The following is a 21,296-nucleotide window of genomic DNA, read 5'->3' on the forward strand; positions in this document are numbered from 1 at the left end:
ACACTCTGATTGCGCCAGAAAACTTGCCCAGGCTTGTCTAAAGGGTCTCTGCATAAGGTCGCAAATCAGCATCCTTGCCCTTAGTATTCAAGTTTATTGCTTAGAGCAGGGGTGGCCAACGGTAGCTCTCCAGATGTTTTTTTGCCTACAACACCCATCAGCCCCAGCCATTGGCCATTCTGGCTGGGGCTGATGGGAGTTGTAGGCAACAAAACATCTGGAGAGCTACCGTTGGCCACCCCTGGCTTAGAGCATTTCCACAGAGTACTTTTTGTAGACATAATATGGCCTAGACAGAGGAGCTCTTACTATGGTTGCTGGAACTGGTAAAGCTGTTTAACTGCTTTCCCTACAAAGAAGGGATTTGTTGTTAGGTGTCTACAAAGTTACCGTTTGTGTGTGTGTGTCTGTGTGTGTATGGAGAAGGCATTTGGAAGTACTTGCAACACACAAAACTCATATTTATAGTTACTAAATCCCAATATAAAATCCAGGCATCAAGAGATATTGTTATCTGGTTTTGCCCCTTTGTGGAATTTCCTCTAGGGAAGATTGACAGGGAAGGAGGAGGCAGGAGGGGAAAGGAAGCGAGAGAACTGCGAGGAATTAGAACATCTTACGAACAGAGAACAGAATCACACAACAGCACTAGAATAATGGATCTCAAGACACAATAACGTGACAGATGGACACAGACAAGACATAAGATTGCTACTCAGAGAGGTTGGAAGAGGGAAGGAAGCAAACAAAAAAAATCAACGCAAAATCTAAATAAAAACAAATGTAGGGGCTGCTGAAGTAGCCAATGGTAATTGCAAAATTATCCAAAAAGAAAATAAACTATAACAAACAATTTAAAAAACACCTCCCCCATTGCTATGTTGAAAAGTATGCTACAAACTTGCTGGGTTAGCCTGAATGCGTTGTTTTGATGAAATACAAGATGGAGTCATCACAACTCATGCATTAGTTAATGAAGATCATAAATGGTTAGTTGTAAGTCTGCTGATATCTACTGCATGCCACAAAAATGAGCCTGCACGGACCCCAAAATAAACAAAAAACAACAGAACAGATATGCTGCACTCGCAATAAAATTCTTTTTATGCCATCAGCAGTTTGTTTCTGAGAGTAGAATGGGGTCTGGAGGAGGGTCATTAGAGGGACTTTTCCCCTGTTACATTTATTATTATTTTTTAAATAAACTGCAGTATGTCTACAAAGAAGTAAGGCACTCCACAGAAGCAAAAAGGGAGGAGGAAAGAGAGAAATAAGGCAGAATAAAATAAAGAAAGGCAAGAATCTTCATTCTTTTGCACACAACTTTCTTGGGCGAATTTATTTGAATGTGGAAAATTTGAAATCTTTAGGATGGCAAGAAAAGATTTTTTTGCCTTGGTTTGATTGCAGATCTACATCTTTCTCGAGTAGGCTGAATTGTTATTTCATTGGAATTACTCCAGAAATAAATTTGCTTTAATAGTACAGCGAATGGTTTTCAAATTAAAATAAAATGGCAATATGGTACCATCATGATCCAAAAGATAAATAAATAATAAATAAATCAAAAGGAACTATAAATCACCAAAAATTCATGCGGCACAAGATGAGGTGAAACGACAGAAAATGTTCTTCAAATATATACAATGCATATATCTATCGATATGGGCCCAGGACAAAGCCTAGAGATAGTGATAGATATATCTGTATAATTTCTAAAAATCTCCTTGCCCCAGCCCTCCCCAAGGATAACCAGTGGATGAAATTATCATCTTAAAAAAAAAACATAAAGAAATCTACAAATTTAACATGCTTTGCACACTAGTAAATAACAGTATCATGCAGCTGTCCACATTAGTGGATTCTAGGATTAGATGAGGGCATGAATTTCTGTGTAAACGTGTGACTGGATGATGGGGGCAATTGCTAAGATTGATTGTTACATTATTCTACAGTCTATATAGATATATATATGTGTGTACACACACACAAATATATATTTCACATTGTGTACGTATAGTTATCAAATCCTTGAGAGGGGTTTTGGGGGCTTAGAAAGGAGAACAGTCAGTACATTGAAATCAAACCACTTAAAAATACAAATTAAATTAAAAAGGAACTCTATAAAGCATCTGCATGACCAATCAGTAAAACTTGCTCCTTTGCTTCTCTTGTGGCCGAAAAACAAAGCACATGTGATTGAGAAGTTCTATCAAACAGCTGTTTGCTTTAACATGACCCCAACTTTATACTCCTGTTTTGAAAGCACAGCCTTATGTATACCTTTGGGTTTAACATTTTGGATTTTCCTAAAAGGAACCAGTGAGCACCCAAAATAAGCAATGCATACAAAAGAAAGGTGTGCTCCCTGGAGCATGTCCAACGAGGTTGCCCATGGGCTCAGTCCTCTAAGACATCTGCCATAGCTGCAAAGTCTTGCTTCTTTTTAAAAAGGTTCTTTCAGACAATCTGTAAGTATGTAACCAGTCTGATCATGTGGTGATGGACTCTTCGTTGGTTATCTTCAACTGAAAGGTGCTGCTTGGCAGGGCCTATTCTTTGCCAAGTCTCCATTTTATGGATCTTATATTCAAGCATATTGATAAATTAGTATTTTCACTATCAGTGAACATTATCTGTGTCTTTCTTTATAAATAGGTGAGAGTTTACACAACATCCTACCACAGCAAGTGCTACAAAACGGATCCTTGAGCCGCTCTGGAATCTCCTCTTGTACTCTGTTTCTTCTTGTTTGATGTCTACTATGGCCTCTAAACTCTCTGATTGTCTCCGTCTCTCTGAGTTACATTTGCCAATTTGATAGCACAGCCAATCTGGCAACCAGGAGTGTCAGGTGGTAAAGCCCTTTGGGATATATCTGCTCAGGCTTTACATTGAAGCAGTCCAGTCTTCCTCTAAATAGCTGATGGACTGGGAAGACAGAGGTAAGCAATCTTTTAAAAAAACTATACCTCATAAATATCACCTACATACAGGGTTGTTGTGAGGGGGGGCACTGTAGCCAGCAGCGTTCAGGGTTCTGCTGCGAGCTGCTGTCCTCTGAAATGTTGGGTGTCAGGGGCACCTAGGGTCACTAACAGGCCTCCTATGCACAGAAGTGCCATGGACAGGGATATTGGGGGCCTGAGATGGTGGTTGTAGCATCATATGACTTCCAATTTAAAAAAACCCAGAAGTGACATGGCTAGCTCTAGAAATCACCAGAAACTCTATGGTAAAACAAAAAAGTGTTTCAGTGATTCCTATGTCACTTCTGACTTGTACCAGCAGTGATATGACACCATAGCTAGCATTGTGGGGTGGAGTTACTTTTCTCCCTCCGCAGCTCAAAGTGCCAGTGGGCAATAGGATCCCTGCCCTGACTGGGGGGTCATGAAACCAGAGAGCTCACGGGTATGAGTAAAGTATATAATGTAAAATACTCAGTGAGAGCTTTAACTAATACATATATTGAAAACAAAGTTTTCAACCACAGTAGATAGATAAGAGTAAAAGTAGATACAACTGCCAACCCCCTGTTGTGGAAAAAAATTTTCTTCATTCGTAGGACTTCCTGAAGTCCAATGCAGGTGTGATTACAATTCCCAAACTGATGTGGCAATCACACCTGCATTGGACTTCAGGAAGTCCTACAAACGAAGAAAAAACTTTGTATATTGTAAAATGGACTGTAAAATAATTCTAAATTAATATGTGAAAAACAATGTGGTTTAAAACTTTGTTTTCAATATATATATATTAGTTAAAGCTCTCTTATATCTAATTGGGGGTGTGTGGTGGGATTTCATAAAAGAACCAACCAAAATTTTTCCACAACAGGGGGTCGGCAGTTGTATCTACTTTTACTCTTATCTATCTACTATGAAGAAGAGCCCCATGGCGTAGAGTGGTAAAGCTGCAGTACTGCAGTCAGAGCCCTCTGCTCACGACCTGAGTTTGATCCCAGCGGAAGCTGGTTTTCAGGTAGCCGGCTCAAGGGTGACTCAGCCTTCCATCCTTCCGCGGTCGGTAAAATGAGTACCCAGCTTGCTGAGTGGGGGGGGGGGGGTGTAGATGACTGGGGAAGACAATGGCAAACCACCCCGTAAAGAGTCTGCCATGAAAACATTGTGAAAACAACGTCACCCCAGAGTCGAAAACGACTGGTTGCTTGCACAGGGGACTACCTTTATCTTTATCTACTATGAGCTTTTAAGTGACACTTTGTGCACAATTGGTTCTGTGGTTACAGAGGCTGATTAGGTCCAACTGGGATTTTTTTCTCCTTCCCTTGAATCTGCTTTTTGAAGTTGAGATTCAAAAGTGATTTTACTTGTGGCACAGTGGGCTGCAGTTTTAGAAAGGCAGCCCCAAGCCATTTGGTGCATGAAGAACTATTTATGAAATCTTTTACAGGGTAATTGTAAGCAGAATTACATCCCTCTATTGAAGTCAATGGGCTTACAAGGGTATCACTTAGGGTTGCCAAGTCCAATTCAAGAAATATCTGGGGACTTTGGGGGTGGAGCCAGGAGACTTTGGGGGTGGAGCCAGGAGACATTAGGGGTGGAGCCAAGATCAAGGCTGTGACAAAGATAATTGAACTCCAAAGGGAGTTCTGGCCATCACATTTAAAGGGACAGCACACCTTTTCAATTCCTTCCTTCCATAGGAAATAATGAAGGATAGGGGCACCTTCTTTTGGGGCTCATAGAATTGGACCCCCTGGTCCAATCTTTTTGAAACTTGGGGGGTATTTTGGGGATAGGCACTAGATGCTATATTGAAAATTTGGTGACTCTACCCCAAAAACAGCCCCCCCCCAGAGCCCCAGATATCTGCAGATCAATTCTCCATAATTTTCTGTGGGAATAAATCTCCATAGGAAATAACAGAGTTCCCAGCAGACATTTCCCTCCCCTCCCCTCCGCTTTCTGACGACCCTGAAACGGGAGGAGGGCCTCCAAATCAGTGGATCCCCTGCCCCCACCTGGGGATTGGCAATCCTAGCACAGACACCAGCACAGCCCTACTGACCTGCCTCCTCTCGCCATGCATCTCTGACTGGTGCAAACAAACTGACCCAATTTTGAATTGCTTTGCCAGATCAGCCCTTCTCTTCTTCCTCCCAAAGGGAAGCGGCACTGAGAAGTGTGTCTGCAAGGCAGGGGGGAAGAGGGAGCATTTCCTTCCTTCCTTCTTAGGGAAAACCTCCACCCAACAGTTCTTTGGAAAGGGAAACGTGTGCTGGGACTGAATTCTAGGGAGACTGTTGAAATTCCTTTCCCAAAGCCTCGGACTGATGCAGCTCATGTGGGCAATTCCTTGAACGTTCTCCCCTCCTGTCTTTCATCTTTAGTTCACAAAATGTAGGGGGGGGGGGAAGGGAGAGAAAACGGAGCTGACAGAAAGAGAGAGAAAGAGGGCAGGTGGAGAATCTCACCCAATGCGGTTTTGCAGAAAGGCCCGGGAATTATCTTGCGTGCATCCGCACTCGCACACACACAGACACCGGCTCCACCAAATGAAACCACTGACAGCCCTGAGCCCAGGTCCCTTTTGCCCTCAAATCTGCTGTTGCAAGACTGGGAGGGATTCATCTGCCGCTGCCCGCTCTTACTGCCGTGAGTCCTGGCCTGCCCTTCCCCCTCACCTTAGAGGACTGGAGGGAAGCAACAGGCCCCGCCGCCGCTGCCCGCTCTTACTGCCTGACTCCTGGCCTGCCCCCTCCCCTTCTCTGATTGACCTCAGAGGGGAGGGGACAGGGGAGGGGAGCGGAGCAGGCTGACGCCGCCGCTGTGCGCCGCTGCCGCCTCTTCTAGCCAGGCCTTCAACTTGCTGCTGCTCTCAAGACGGGCTCAGCAGCCTCTGACCGACCCGGACTCGCGGCCTTTGCGCCGTTCGCCCCCTTCCCTCCCCCGCTTTTGTTTTTTGGGACAGCGGGAGAAGGGGGTGCTAACCCGGGGCCCCCCCGCCAGGGCGGGAGGGTTGGGACCCCTAGTATCACTGTTTAGAATTGGATTGTTAAAGTCCATCTGACAGTAGAAAAGATTTCACCTTTAAATAGAAGATGCTTTCTGTGTACCGAATGGATGTGGACAACAGATCTAGAAAGTGGGGGACATATCTGTGCACTTCAGTTTATAAATGTTCATTCATCTAACTTTGCTAGCTTTAGACATACATATACACAAACTCTGTTGGCATGTTTAAATCCATTACTCTGGAATTGTTCATGTCTATGGTGCATTGATTTCAGGCCTTTATTAGGGAAGCCTACTTTATTATTGTGCCAGCTTCATGTTATCAAGCTTTTGGGAAGAATAAAGTTCAATGACATTTTTGTTTTGGAAAAACAGCAACAAACTAGGCAGGAATTTTCTAATGAAGTTAAAGTTAGTATTCAAGTTAGATGGAAAACATAAATTTGAGTGTACTTGGGGGGCAAGAAAGTTTAGAAACAGAACTCAAGAATAATGCTATGATAGAAAATTTCTCTACAATTTCACTGTTTTAAGGAATAGCATAAGCACATTAGGCTGTGATTCTAATCAGTTACCCATGTTTAATCTAGAATATCCAAGGATTTGCTACCCCAAGGATTTCTTTTTGGTTCTACAGTGAACTCACATGAGTGTGTGAAGTTATTCTTTTTAAACACAGGGGAATAAAAAATGGCCATGCAGGGCTTTTGAATATTTTAACCTCTTGGTTCCACCCCCCCTCCCCCCGCAAAAGAAGTTAACTACTGTATTAGTTTCAGAGAGCTGTAACATAGCCCCATTTTTAAGCAATGGCTTGAAGCTGTTTGAAAGAAGAACGTGAGAATTTGCAAAGGAGGCATTCAGGTGTACAAAAGATGGTGATAGATGCCAAGTGCTTTTAACTGACACAGGCTTGTATCCTTGCTACAAAAATGTGAGAAATTAGAAGAGTTAACGTTTTTTCTGACACTTCTTGGGTATTGATTTGAATTATGTACCATAGCTGTCTAAATCATACTCAGTTAGGAATTTGAGAAACACCACCTTGTAGGGTTGCCAAGTCCAATCCCAGAAATATCTGGGGACTTTGGGAGTGGAGCCAGGAGACACTGGGGTGGAGCTAGGGGAAGGGGGGAAATGGCGCCAGGGAGCGTGGCGAGCCACCCCGTCTCGGAGCGGGCGATGCCGCTGCGCAGCCGCCGCCTCTTCTCCGCTCACCGTGGCTGCTCCTCTGAGATGGGCTCAGGCTGAGCCCATCTCGGAGGAGCAGCTGCGGTGGGGCGGGGGGGGCGGCAGCGGTGTGGCGGCCTCACCCGCTCCGCCTCTGGGGTGGAATCGGAGGGGGGGTGGAGGCGGGCCGGGGGCGTGGCAAGCCGCAAGTCCGGGTCCTAGAAGGGCCCGGATTCGCAGCTTGCCATGCTCCTGGCCTGCCTCCGCCCTCCTCTTCTCTTTTGCCTGCGCTGCTGCCGCCTCTTGGCTGCTCCTCCGAGATGGGCTCAGCCTGGGCCCATCTCGGAGGAGCAGCTGCGGTGGGCGGGGAGGGGGTGGCAGCGGCACGACAGCCTCGCCCGCTCCGGGATGGGGCGGCTCGCCATGCTCCCCGGTGCCGTTTCCCCCCTCCCCCCACTTCCATTTTTTTGGGGAGCGGGGGAAGAGGGTGGAAATCCTGGGGTCCCCCGCCAGGGCGGGAGGGTTGGGAAGCCTACCACCTTGTAACAAACACAACCCAAAATGTTCTGAACAATTCTAGGCATTAAAGGATAAAGGTTTTTGGGGAGCGGGAGCAGGGTGCAATTTGGGTGGAGAGGTGTCATATAAATGTTTTCAGTAAATTATTAAAATTTAACAAGGCAGATTTGGGACTAAATTTGTCATTTGACTTTCCATGTACTTTTTAAAATATAAATTATGCCAACTACTTGGTGGCCTATAGTAAACAACTGTCATCTACAGAAGATGCAGTAACTTAAAATGATTTTTTTTAAAAAAAAACCACATGTAAATTCATATATATTTCTTCCTGGCCCATACACGCTGATTATACAGAATTAGCTACAGATTAAACCCTGCCCTGGTTTAAGAACTGAAAAATGGTAGATATCCTCTTAGATATACCTTCAGCCAAGAGGAGGGGGTCCTGCCTTAAGGGACTGTGACATCTAGATGCTAGAAATCTGTAAGGACACTGATTCTAGCAGATGGAATAGAGCTATATAAATTGAATGGAATGATACTAAGGAGCAGAGATGCGGACTCTTTTTATGTAAACAGAGTTATATCTATAGTTAAATTAATTGACCTTATTGGATTTAGGAGTATAAATCTGTTTAGGATTGCACTGCAAATTAACGAGGGAAGAGTTAAAAGGAGCAAATTATGCCTGGATGTGAAACTACACTTCACTTGAATTTTCTTTCAGTTCAGTGTTTCTACAGCATGACTCCTCTTGGTTTCCAAACTGCATCTTTATGGATGAATAGGCACTGTTCTCTTTGTTTCTCTGAAGCTTGATTCATTCACTGATGCCACATCTCAAGGTTCTGTACCATTGCAATCCATCACCAGGGAAGTGGCTGTGATATTGCCTTCACAACATCTCTGCAGGCAATGGATAAGAGAAGCAGATTGATAAAGAAGGAGAAAGGCCTCTATTTTAAATGCAAATTTCTTGGCAATCAGAGAAAGGGAGGGGAGTTTAATGAGGTCCTAAAAGATTAGCAGTGGAATTTAAATCAATGATTCTTAGCTGCTGTTTAGAATGCATGGTGCTTCAGCCTTTTATACATAAAATTTGCTACTGAGTGGTAATTTCATTGAGGCCTCTAAAATGAGCACCAGGCCTAGATCTGGGGATAGCCTCAACTTTTGAGTGGCCAACCTTTCCTGTCTGAGGAAGGGTAACTGAGAAAGTATATCTGAGGAAGTGTGCATGCATACAAAAGCTCACACCTTGAATAAAACTTCGTTGGTCTTAAAGGTGCCAAAATTTGTTTTACTGCTTCAGACCAACATGGCTGCCCACCTGGATGACACTGCATTCAGTGGGTTGAATCTAGTGATCTATGACTGGAAGGCACCAAAAGTCATAGATCTTCCCCACTTTCTCCTCTCCCCAGCAGCCCCTTCTAACCACAAGATAGTTGGTTATTGGGTGTTGCGGGACTTGTATGGAGTAATGGTCATGTGGGTGGGTGGCAGTGAGGAGGGGAAAGGGAGCAAAACCATTCCTTATTGCCTCTTTTTTCAACACAACTCTGCTGATGGAAGAGGCAGGAGGGAGCAATTTCAACCCCTTCCACTTCCTAATGTTAGTCCACTGACCCATGTGACTGTTAGTCCACGGAAATTCCATGATCAACTTCTCGAGGGTTGTAAAAAACTGCAGGAGGGGGGAAGCATGAAAGTTCTATTAATCATTTCTGTAAGTTCTGTAAGGGTTGTAAAAGACTGCAGGAGGGAGGAAGCATGAAAGTTCTGTTAACCATTTCTCCCATTCCTTGGGGAGGGACGGTGGCTCAATGGTAGAGCATCTGCTTGGTAAGCAGAAGGTCCCAGGTTCAATCTCCGGCATCTCCAACTAAGGGTCCAGGTAAATAGGTGTGAAAAACCTTAGCTTGAGAACCTGGAGAGCCGCTACCAGTCTGAGTAGACAATACTGACTTTGATGGACCGAGGGTCTGATTCAGTATAAGACAGCTTCATATGTTCATATATGTAAGTGAATTGCTAGATCTAGCCCATCTTGATCTGCTGCATGTGGATATAGTAAGTGTGTCTGAAACAAGCTGACAATATACTTCCACATATCATTCTCTCTAGTTTTTAGAAAAAACAAATGCCACAATCCATAGGGGTGCATCCTCTGCATGTGTTTCACTGACATAAATGAGAGCTGTGCAAGAGCAAAAGTCACAGATCTCAGCTATCACAACATCTGAGGTCTCTGCTCAGATTTGAAAATAAAAGTCTTCAGGGAAGAAAGGAATGTCATGAAACTAACATTCAGACTGCTCGATGGTACAAGAAGCAATGTATTGATACCATGTATATGCTGCAGAGTCTCTGCTTTGTAACAGCAGGTCATTTTAACTTTTGTATGGAACTTCTCAGCCACATTGCAAAGCCACTGCCTTTTTAGATATTGCCAGAGCAAGTCCTACTCCCAGACTGCAAGCAGAATATGAAGGGTGGAAGAGAAATGTGAAAGCACTGGCCTTGGGTGACTTGTTAGCATTACTTTATTAAGCTGAAATGCTCCAGGAAATTATAAACAGAATAACCTGAAGTTTGGTTTTTAGCAAAAATTTTAAGAGAGTGTCTTCAAAATAACAGAATCACCCCCTTTTCTTAAAAGTAAAACAAAACAAAAACAAAACTGACCCAAACCAAAATAAAGCAATATGAAAAATAAAGAAATAGGTGGTTTATGTGTTTCATAGTTAAGGACAGATTCTCATAAAACTCCATTTTTTACAATGTACACAGAAATTCAATGAAATTCTGTTCTCTATTATATAAATGCTTAACTCATGGCAAGCCTCAAAATTAAAATAAATAAATAAAATGACTTAGAAAAAGTTGATTAAAGTAAAACAGACTACAGTTGCCTGCTGAATATTACACCGTCATTTCTATCCCACCAGAAGAAAAGCCATCAAAACATCAAAATGCATCTAGGCTTGAAGGGAGAAACTGAGTCCTTTTTCAATTGCCACAATCCATTTTGACTCTTGAGTGGATACGTTCTGAAGCATCATTGCTGCAGGTAACATGGCACAGCTTATTCCTCTTGGATTTTTTTTTATGCTTTATCCTTCCCCAAATTGTTTGGGTATGCAGACAACAATATTGTGTTATATACACTGCCATGTTAACTGCATTCAAAATCCCATGGACAAATGAACTTCTGTGGCATATTCTAATATCCATCAAGGAGGATAAAATCACAGATGGGGTAATAGTTAATTTTTAACTAGTAGCCCAAATTTCAATATACTTATAAATATATGTGCCTTTTCTTTCTCCCCACCAGAGCCAGCTTAAGAATCTCTACAAATATGTAGTGTGATCATTGACAATAAACTGAAGAGGCACTGTTTAAAAAAAAAAATTGGTTTCCTTCAAAGATGGCTTTCCCCAAACAATAGCATCTTTGTGTTTTTCTCTTGCCAACTCCATGGGATTGGATGCTTGGCATTATGCATTGCTATCAGATATACAGTTCTGTACATATATACATACATCATATATACATATGTAAGCGTACCTACATATGTATACAGTCACACACATATATATGTAGGCGTTGTTTATTGCAAATTAAAAAAGAAAGCAAGCAAAATACAAGACTGACCTGGCTTACCTACACTCTGCTCACATTCAATGAGGTCTTCGTCATCATTGGAACATTCCGCTGATGAAACGAGGTCATCTGTTGTCTGATGGGAGAACAAAAAAAAAGTTTGGCCTATAAAAAAATGTCTACACACACATACACACGTTACTGATAGGAGCATAATCGAATAAGCACTGCAATTGGGAAGATAGTAGAACCATCAGCAGCAATATGAATACTATATCCAAGCAGAGTTATGCTCCTAAATCCATTGAAGTCAGTAGGTATAGAAGGGTGTAACTCTGCTTAGGATGGCATGATATGTAATCTCCCATGTATTTCTTACCTCACAATGAATGCTTCACTAAGTTATTTATTGGGTATGCTATGCTGTCTCACTTTTGACATTTCATATAGCATGAAGTTATTAGAATGCTACCCAATGTTTTCTGTGGTCATGATAATGCTTTGTTTTTTCAAAGCATTGTTCAATGTTCAAAGTATTTCACATAACTAGGATGGCTAACCTCTAGGTGGCACCTGGAGACCTCTTGGGATGACAACTGATCTCCAGATGAAATATATCAGTTTATGTGGAGAAAATGGCCACTTTGGAAGGTGGACTCTATGGCATTATATCCACTGAAGTCCCTTCCCTTCCAAAACCCGCCGTCTTCAGGCTCTACCTCCAAAATCTCCAGGTATTTCCTAACCCCAAGCTGGCAACTCGACACATAACATTATCCCAGAAAACCCTACCTGAATCCTAAAGGCTAGATCAGTTGCAGTATATAATATGTATCCTATGGAAAATACAGATAATACAGATACTATTTATATTCTGGTAGAACGCTACAGGGTCTGACCAGGATGGCCCAGGCTAGCATGATCTTGTTGGATCTCAGAAGCTAATCAAGGTTGGCCCTAATTAGTATTTGGATGGGAGGAAAAGGAAAGGAAAGGTTCCCTGTGCAAGCATCAGTCGTTTCCGACTCTGGGGTGATGTTGCTTTCACAACGTTTTCATGGCAGACTTTTTATGGGGTGGTTTGCCATTGCCTTCCCCAGTCTTTTACACTTTCCCCCCAGCAAGCTGGGTACTCATTTTACTGACCTCGGAAGGATAGAAGGCTGAGTCAACCTTGGGCCGGCTATCTGAATCTAGCTTCTGCCAGAATCAAACTCAGGTCATGAGCAGCGAGTTCAGACCACATTTGGATGGGAGACCACCACAGAAATCCAGAATTGCTGTGTAGAGGCAGGCAGTGGCAAACTTCAACTGTCCATCTCTCTCCTTGAAAACTTTACAGGGTCAACCAAATGCCATCTACAAATTGACAGCACTTTCCAACAGCAGAGTGCTGCTGAGGATATGATTTCCAATCAGGTAGAACACATCTTTTGCACAGTAATCGTTCTTGTTCAATACAAATATGGACTATATGGTTAAGCTTGCAAGTGTACTCTGGATATACAACAAGAAAAAAGAACTGAGCAGTATATTTTCTTCTAGGTACATCTACATAAAGCTAAAGCACATGGCGCAACTAAATTTATAGTCACAGCCCGGCTAAATGCACAGAGATGAAACCCAGTGAGATGTTAATGGAACGGCCAGAGCACAGCAGGTGGGGTGGAAGGTCTGGCAGTGAAAAGGCAAAACCATCATTTGCAGCCCCAGTGAATTGCAGCACATGTTCCTTCCACTTTCCAGCTGGTGATTCTTTTCTCCAATCTTTTTTTTTTTTTGTCCACTGTTCTAATTAACAAGCAGCATGTACTGCATTGTGTTAAGGAGAAGTGTAATGGCGTCTCTCCTCAGCAGCAACTCCTTCATGTAATTGCTGCAATTAGCTGAATTACTAATGGAGACACCATTAGGGAGATTCTATGGAAGCCTCCGGACATGGGCTATAGTGCTTCAGCACAGAGAACAAAATTACCCTGCTGCTGGCAATAGACGTCTGATACTGAGTTATTTTCTCTTCTCTGTGCTTGTCTTGCATGGTACTGGTGGGGATGGGGGAGCACAGATTACATGAGGATCTGTATCTGTGTAAGAATATTTGCTAGATCTAGGGTTGCCAGGTCCAACTCAGGAAATATCTGGGAACTTTGGGGGTGGAACTGGGAGACTTTGGGGGTGAGCCAGGAGCAGGGTTGTGAGAAGCACAACTGAACTCTGACAGAGTTCTGGCCATCACATTTAAAGGAACTGTGTGGCTTTTAAATGCTTTCCCTTCATTGGGAATAATGGGGGCATGGGGGCACATTATTTTGGGACTCATAGAATTGGACCCTCTGGTCCAATCTTTTTGAAACTGGGGGGGGCAGCGTTGAGGAGAGGCACCAGCAGCTATGCCAAAACTTGGTGCCTGTACATAAAAAAACAGCCACCCAAGAGCCCCAGATACCCACGGATTGATTCTGCATTATACCCTATTGGAACCAGTCTCCATAAGGTATAATGCAGTGCCCAGAGGACATTTCCCTCACTCCCCTGCTTTCTCATAACCCTAAAGCAAAGGAAGAGCCTTCAACTGGGGATTGGCAACCCTAGCTAGAGAACAAAACTTGTTGTGGCAGACATGGCCAACAATGATCAGAAGCTGCTTTCCACTTATCCTCAGACTTCGAATCCAAAGCTATACTACTTCTCTATCCTCTGCCTTCGTACCTTGAACACAGCAACAAGAAAAATTAAGAGCCAGGATCAAATTGCATGGATTCTCTTCATCTATGCTTTAAATTCCTGCCTCCAGCAAGGCTAGATTCTTGAGCAACAGGACTTATGGTTGCCCTTGATACTCACATGCGTATGAGAATGTCCATATTCTTGGTAACATAGCACAATTCTATCCTGCAGCATCAGGAGATTTATCCAAAGAAGGAGAGTGACTAGGGCAAGAGATGGCCTATACACTTGCCATACTGAAAGCACAAGCCTTGGTCCTTTATTTACATTCCCTCCTACCTAGCTTTATGACCCACTCCCAGAACAGCATCTACCCTCAGGATGATCTTGAAGGGCAGGGCTGTAGAATGTGTCCTAAGGGTGTCTACCAACCCACAGCACATGGCCCACCCCAGTGGATCCAAATGGAACAGACTGAACCTATGAATGGAGACAGAGGCAGTATGGGAACTTGACTGCACAGTACTTTAAGGACAAATCCTCCTTTGACCCCTGCATATATTTCAAGAAAGGAATTTTTATATTGTATTTTATTCTATTCAACACACACACAATATCCCATCCAACTGATTAATAAATCCTAAGTACATAAGAACATAAGAAGTCATGTTGGATCACAGGCCAGTGGCCCATCCAGTCCAACACTCTGTGTCACACAGTGGCCAAAAACAAAAACAAACAAAAAACCCCAAGTACCATACAGGTGATAACAAAAGTTTCAGTGTGGTGCAGTGGTTAGAGTGCTGGACTAGGATCTAGGTTCAAATTCCCACTCAGTCATGAACCTGAGTGGGTAACGTTCGGCTTCTCAGCCTAAGTTACCTAACATGATTGTTGAAGACAAAAAACGGGGTGGTAAGAATCCTGTACACCACATCAAACTCATTGGAGGAAGAGTGCAATAAAAATGGGATAGATTAAATGATCAATTTCTACACTGATACATAACCAGAGTAAGTATGAGAAAATATTTCAATCTATACATTACTGCAACCATTCCAAAAATATGTGCAGCTTTGGTAAAGAAGATTATCAACAGATGAAATCCTATTACTATGAGAGTCCCCAAGAGTGGACTTCACTATTAAGATCCCAAACACTGTTTCTATGTGCGCTTGCTACAGAAATTGGTGTGCACTGCTTGCCCAAAAAATAATACACGCATGCCCTGAGGGAGGCCAGCCCGTTTCAATGAAATCTTATTCATGAGCGCTACCATATAAAGTGTGAAATAGCAGCAGTTAAGTACCTCAAGGTTTTTAGTGACTTGATTCACAAGAACTGAGAGTGGTCATCTCAGTTTTAATCCATTTAGTAACAATCCATCCTCTCAATACCCTCCCATGTCTCAAAGGTAAGGATCCTGTGACTCACTGCAAGCTCTTAACTCACCACATAAGAATCAGACAGCAACCAAAGTGTTCAAGAAAGAGATGACAAACAGCATTGCAGCCATGGCCACAGTTAAATCGACACCAGAAGCAGATTTTCTTTGATCTTACTTTTTTTTAAAATGTATATTAAACCAATTAATCTGGAGGTGTTACATAATTGACTGCTTGAAATAAAATGAAAGGGAAAAGCCAATTTCAATACAGCCAGTGTACACAAACCATTCAAAACATCTGCTTTGGATCTAGGGCTATCAGACCCCCTGGTGGAGGCAGGGGTCCCCCTGCCACCAGGTCCCACCACGCCACCATTGATCTGGCCAGTGGGGGCGGGGAGGGGGCTTGCCCAGAAAAAGAGGAAACCCAGTTGAAGCTGCAGTGACACATCAATGTCACTTCTGATATGACTTGGACATGATATCATCATGTCGACAATGTCAGAGGCGAGACTCTGGTACCTGGGCAAAAACTCTATGGTAGAAGCCAAATTTACCATAGACTTTTTGCCCAAATATCCGATCTTGACCCCGACATCACTGTGCAATGACATCACTTTCAGGGCACATCAGGAATGACAGACATGTCACTGCAATGTCAGTTGGGCCTCCCTCCTGCTCCTGGTAATCCCCCCTCAATCCCCTGCCAGTTGCTAGGAGGGAATGGACAACCCTATTTAGATCTCTATTGTTTTAGCAGCCTAATCTATACATGCAGCAGAATGAGGTAGTGGAGTTGTGATCCAATGATTTCTGACTACAGAAGGGAAGGTCACATTTTTAGTGTACTCCTAAAAAACCAAGAACAGATATGAGCCACATTCGGACATTAAATAGCTGTATGTCTGTAGATGGGGCAAGATTACTGTTAATTAAATGAAAACAGCCTGTGTATCAAACTTAACAGCTTTTAAATCCCTTAAGTGCACACATGGAGGCACTCATTGCAGATGTCTCAGGGATGGGGCCAGCATGACCCTGGGCTTTTTTACACACACCATAGTGTGTATGTGTGTATGAAAAGTCTCAAAAGTACACCTAGGCTAGTATCCTGTAATGCCTCTAAGAACTTCACATTGGCCTCAGCAGCAGTATTCAGAGATATTTTGCCTTTGAACATGGAAATTCTGTTTAGCCATCTATCCTCCATGAATTTGTGTAGCCACTTTTTAAAGCCACCCAAGCCAGTGGTCATCAGTACAACTTGTGGTAGTGAATCCCATAAGACAATTTATATGTTCTGTTAATTAGCACACAAGGAGCAGTTAGTTTCAGACAATTTCCTTCTCCCTGATATTCTATTTCTCCACCTATCTTAGAGGCATCAAGGTTTTTTTTTTAAGCATTCTGATACTTGTGTAGACCAAAGGGCAGAACATGGATCATGTCAGAGAACTGAACCCAGGACTCCAGGAAAAAAAGAATCAATAGCAAAACATTCATTTTTTTATTTTCATGTTAGGTGCTGGAAGAAACTGGACATTCAGTGAATGAAGTGGCCCTCCAAATCTCAGGCAGAAGCTCCTCCCAGCTCTGCCAACTGAGCTGTATGAATGGATTGAACTTAAGACCTTCAACACAGAAGTTTTCAAGACAATCTTTTCTCAGACCACTCCTGATCTTGGTGGAATGGAGGTGGAATAACATTAGTTTCTTGGGTCTGCAATAAATAAGGGTCACAAACCTTCATATTTCTCTCCCTGCAGTTGGTGTGGGGAATCCACAATCCATGCCTCCCTTTACTCTGAGTCCAAAATGATCAGTAGAGAGGGGCAAGTCTCATGGGTATTATGTTAGCAACTTTGTCATAAAGTAGTCAAAATGGATGGCTAATGCTTCAATACGAAAGGGGGGAAAGGCAGAAACAGAATATTTACCAAGCCTGCATATTAACTACATAAAATATAAAATCTTAACAAAATATTTCACATTATCCTACTTTAAAATATGTATTTAATCTTTTGTAGAAAAAGCCTTGGCATTGAAATTACTCAGCCCAATATTAATGTCCATAAAACTAAAGGCAGGTATTATAATAACTTTCAATAAAATATCTCTCTGGACGGAGGACTTTTTATTGTTCTCTGAAAGAACTTTTATTGCATTTAGGTTATTATTATTATTCTCCCTTAGCTTCTCTGCTATGTTTATTGAAACTGCCTTGGTATCAAACGGGGGCAGTCGAAGGCTCAGAAGTCTGCATCTAACCTTGAGGATTTATGGACATATTTACCTTCAAATTCCCTCAGTTTCACAGAGCTGCCTCTAATGAATTGTTGTTTCTGCAATCACCACCTTCTAATTATTCACTTCAAGGGTTCCATCAGTCTTGCTTTGGAGCCAATCCTGAGTTTGTATTCATTACTATACATCATGGCCATTGAGGGAAGTTTCTGAATAGCATGCCAGGATGCGGTCAGGACAATTACATACCCTCTTCCCCTTACTGACAGCTCAAAGGTGGAATTTATGCTCCAAATCGACAACCTTTGACCCACTGTTCCACAGAAAATGGCTGTCTCTGCAATCTTCCTCAAGCACAGTCCTTTCCCGACCACCTTTATTCACTTGGTGTGCTGTTATTTGATGGGCATTAAGCACCAGATAAAATAAACCCTGCCACAGAACAGTTTTATGAAATTATAAATAACACGCCCAGTGAATGATGGAGTTCTCAATTTTAGTGTGAACAAAAAGAGAAAGGCCTATAAATATTTTCCCCAAGTCCAGCAGATAAACTGTGCCACAGTATGTTCTTGATGGCTGCCTCCTTTTTAAAAAGTGGATTATATTCTTTCATCTCTGTCTTGAAGGTTTGTTTTTCTCTCAACCGCTGCATACCCTTTATTCCTGCTCCATCTTACCATCTAAATTGGATCTTCACAGAGCTTTGGGATGAAAGGAGCAGGTTCCAGTTCAGCTCCTACTAAGGATCCACACTCTACACAAGATTTAAAAGTTGGTCCAGGGTTGTCAGGGTCCAAATATTTCCTCAAATAGGAGAGGTTTATACTGTGTTATCTGAATTTTCAGATGCCCCAATATCCTTCCCATGAAAAATTTAAAACACTTTCTTTAAACATCTTGCACATTCAGTTGTGGATCTGGTTCACTCTTCCTATTGCAAGTGAGATAGCTGAAAGGCAGCATACTTCAGATTTTTCCTCAGTTCAGTCTGGATGTAGCTACAGATCAGGTGCTTACTGCTTACGTTTGGTAGCTTGCCATGCCTTCCTGGTAATAGTCCAAGCTTGGGAGATCATGGACACAAATCTCATATTTATTTTTTTCATTTGCTGATGTGGAAGTAACCATGAAGAAGGCATAACCAGACTACTCTTTAATCAATGGTGGCTCAAGATGTCATTTCATCTCCTTAGTACTGAAGCACCAAACCTTAGAGGAGATAATCTTTTTCCTGGAGCCTCCTATCTTTAAGAATAGTACAGCAAGTCATGAATGCCATATGAGATTTCTTGAACCCTCAAAAGATTTCTTCCCTTCACAAGAGTTCAGACACAATTTGGCTTGCCTTGCCAACATGACCAGGCTGAACTCTCAAAAGAGAATTAAAACCAAAAATGCTCAAAATTAAATAAAAAAAACATTCTCTCTCTCTCTCTCTCTCTCTCTCTCTCTTTCACACACACACACACACACACACACATTGCATGTTGCCTTCCTTGAGCCTTCCCAACTCTAGGAATACTAGAGTTTTCCATAGGGATGACAGATAGCGTACAACAGTATCCCTTTCCAGGGCTGTTCTAGCCTTTAAGAAAGGATTAATCAGGGCCACACCTAGCAGCAACCATTGGATAACTTGCTACTAGCCAACCTGCATAACTCACTCCAGACTGGCTGCTTGCTACCATTCAACAGCAACCACCACATGAAAGCCATTGTGGTATAGTGCTTAGACTTTCAGATAGTGATCTGAAAGACCCAGGTTCAAATCCCACCTCTGCTGTGGTAATTCACTAAGTTAGATTCAAAGGCCCAGCCTTGCAAGCACTGGAGCATCAGAGGACAGGCTGCAGCTGTCAGTGACAGTGTGACATCACTTCTAGTTTCTCCTGGAAGTGATGTCATGCCTCTGTAGGAATCTTGATGATTTTACCATAGAATTTCAGGCAATTCCTAATAGGCATACCATCACTTCTAAGTTTCCCCAGAAATGACATCACAAAATCACTGTGATTTTTTTTCTTTTTCCTGCCACCTGCTGGAGTGCTGACAGGCAAGATCCACTGGGGGATAGACATTAGCTGCTCCTAGCTGGCACAACAACACTATCACTGGATGACTTTAGGCCAGTCACTCTCTCTCAGCTTAACCTATCTCACAGGGTTGTGAGGATAAAACAGAGCACAGGAGAATGATGAAAACATCGTGGAGAAAGGTAGACTATAAATGTAAACAAATATAGCTAAAGTAAAGGGTAGAAAGAAAGAAGGAAAAGTTTTGGTTTGCTGCTTTGCTGATACATTTGCAGAGGAATCTAGCTGACCACTATTGGAATCAGGATGCTGGCTTAGATGGGACTTGACCTGATTCAGCTGGTCTGTTTGGGGGTGGGTGGTGGAATCCTTTCCTTGCTTCTCCAGTCAATAAAAGCAGCCAATAAAAATATGGAGGATAGGCTTCTAGGTATTCACTTTTCTGTTTAAATAACTACCACTGCAAGAGGTCTCATCATAGGAACATATTCTTTGTTATAAGCCCTGGATTCTGATTAACTGGGAGCGGTTATTAACCAGCATTCCCTTTATTCTTTTCATCAAACTGAGTTAACAACAACAAAGGAGTCCAAACTCCCACCTTTGAAAAACTCCCACCCCTTCCATTTCCAGCCTATGCGATCCCTGTGGGACATCCAAATGGAAACCATACTTTCTGCCAAATTATATCATTAAGTAGGGCTCACAATGGGACTACCCACTGTAACAAAATCAGCCACTCAACCATTACCACAGCAGATGAGAGATTAAATAACTAGCCAGGCAAGTTAAAAACGGCGCAGAAAAACAGCCTCCATTTCTGCACTTCAGCTGTGTATCATGTCTAGCATCAAGTGTTGTTTTAAAAAGAGACAGAAAGAGGGTGGGGGCTTTGCAGGCTGAAATTAGACTGTGAAGTACAATTGTTGCTCCAGCAGAACTGGTAGTTCATTATTGCCATCAAAAGCGGCCTCTTTGGAATCATATTCTGTTGTCAAGCATCAGAGAATTTTGATCTGATCCCTAAGCACTGGTAAGACAATAGAAAGAAGGAGAGAAGTTGGCCTTTCTGTCATGGCTGAGCTTTTTCTTTTTTATTCTCAGCTGTTAGCAAGAAGGCCAAGGGAATATAAACAAGCAAGGGGCTGAGAAAAGGGAAGAAAAAGAAGGGGAGGATTAATCTGTCTGTTGTTCAAGGCACCCTGACAGAGGAAAGAGGAGTATTGAACCACAGCGGCTTAAACCAAATTTCAATGTACCTTCCCAAAAGCAGAAGGAATGTAATGCTACGTGGTGTTCCGCTGATAAGCAAATCCCTCTAAATCCTTTCAATTTATTTCTTGGCCAGGAGAAATTACATATTATTTAGTGGCTAAATAAATAAATAAAGCATACATCTCTGGGAATCTAGATTGCTTATTTATTGATTACACATACTTGCTCTGGTATTAGCATGTCCAAAACACACACCTGTATATGCCCTCACTCACTTTCTTCAGAAATTCCAGTCTCCCAATGAGCTTTAGAGAAAAACCATGCACCCCCAAGATGCTAGGGAACAAGCTGCACCAGATACTTATGCATTTCCTTTTGCTACTACTGGTGCGATTTCTGTTAGAACTTTATGGATACTATTTGTAGTGAGATGTCTCTTCTGGGTTTTACAGGCCTTACTA

The 21,296-nt window shown here is 42.5% G+C and overlaps 1 protein-coding gene across 29 annotated transcripts in view; it reads right to left on the reverse strand.

Moving 5' to 3' along the window:
* Window positions 1–21,296, reverse strand: part of NRXN3 (neurexin 3) — a 1,739,678-nt gene that overhangs the window by 49,426 nt on the left and 1,668,956 nt on the right. For 15 of the 29 annotated variants that reach the window (XM_060262987.1, XM_060262988.1, XM_060262989.1 and 12 more), the window contains one exon: window positions 11,347–11,422. In XM_060262987.1, the coding sequence (XP_060118970.1) occupies window positions 11,347–11,422 (76 nt within the window). Of the gene's footprint in view, window positions 1–11,337; window positions 11,423–21,296 lie in introns of all 29 variants that reach the window. The other 14 variants (XM_060262986.1, XM_060262972.1, XM_060262985.1 and 11 more) reach the window with 1 other exon arrangement.

Source organism: Heteronotia binoei, chromosome 21 (assembly GCF_032191835.1).
Source record: "Heteronotia binoei isolate CCM8104 ecotype False Entrance Well chromosome 21, APGP_CSIRO_Hbin_v1, whole genome shotgun sequence".
NCBI classification, from domain to species: Eukaryota; Metazoa; Chordata; class Lepidosauria; order Squamata; family Gekkonidae; genus Heteronotia; species Heteronotia binoei.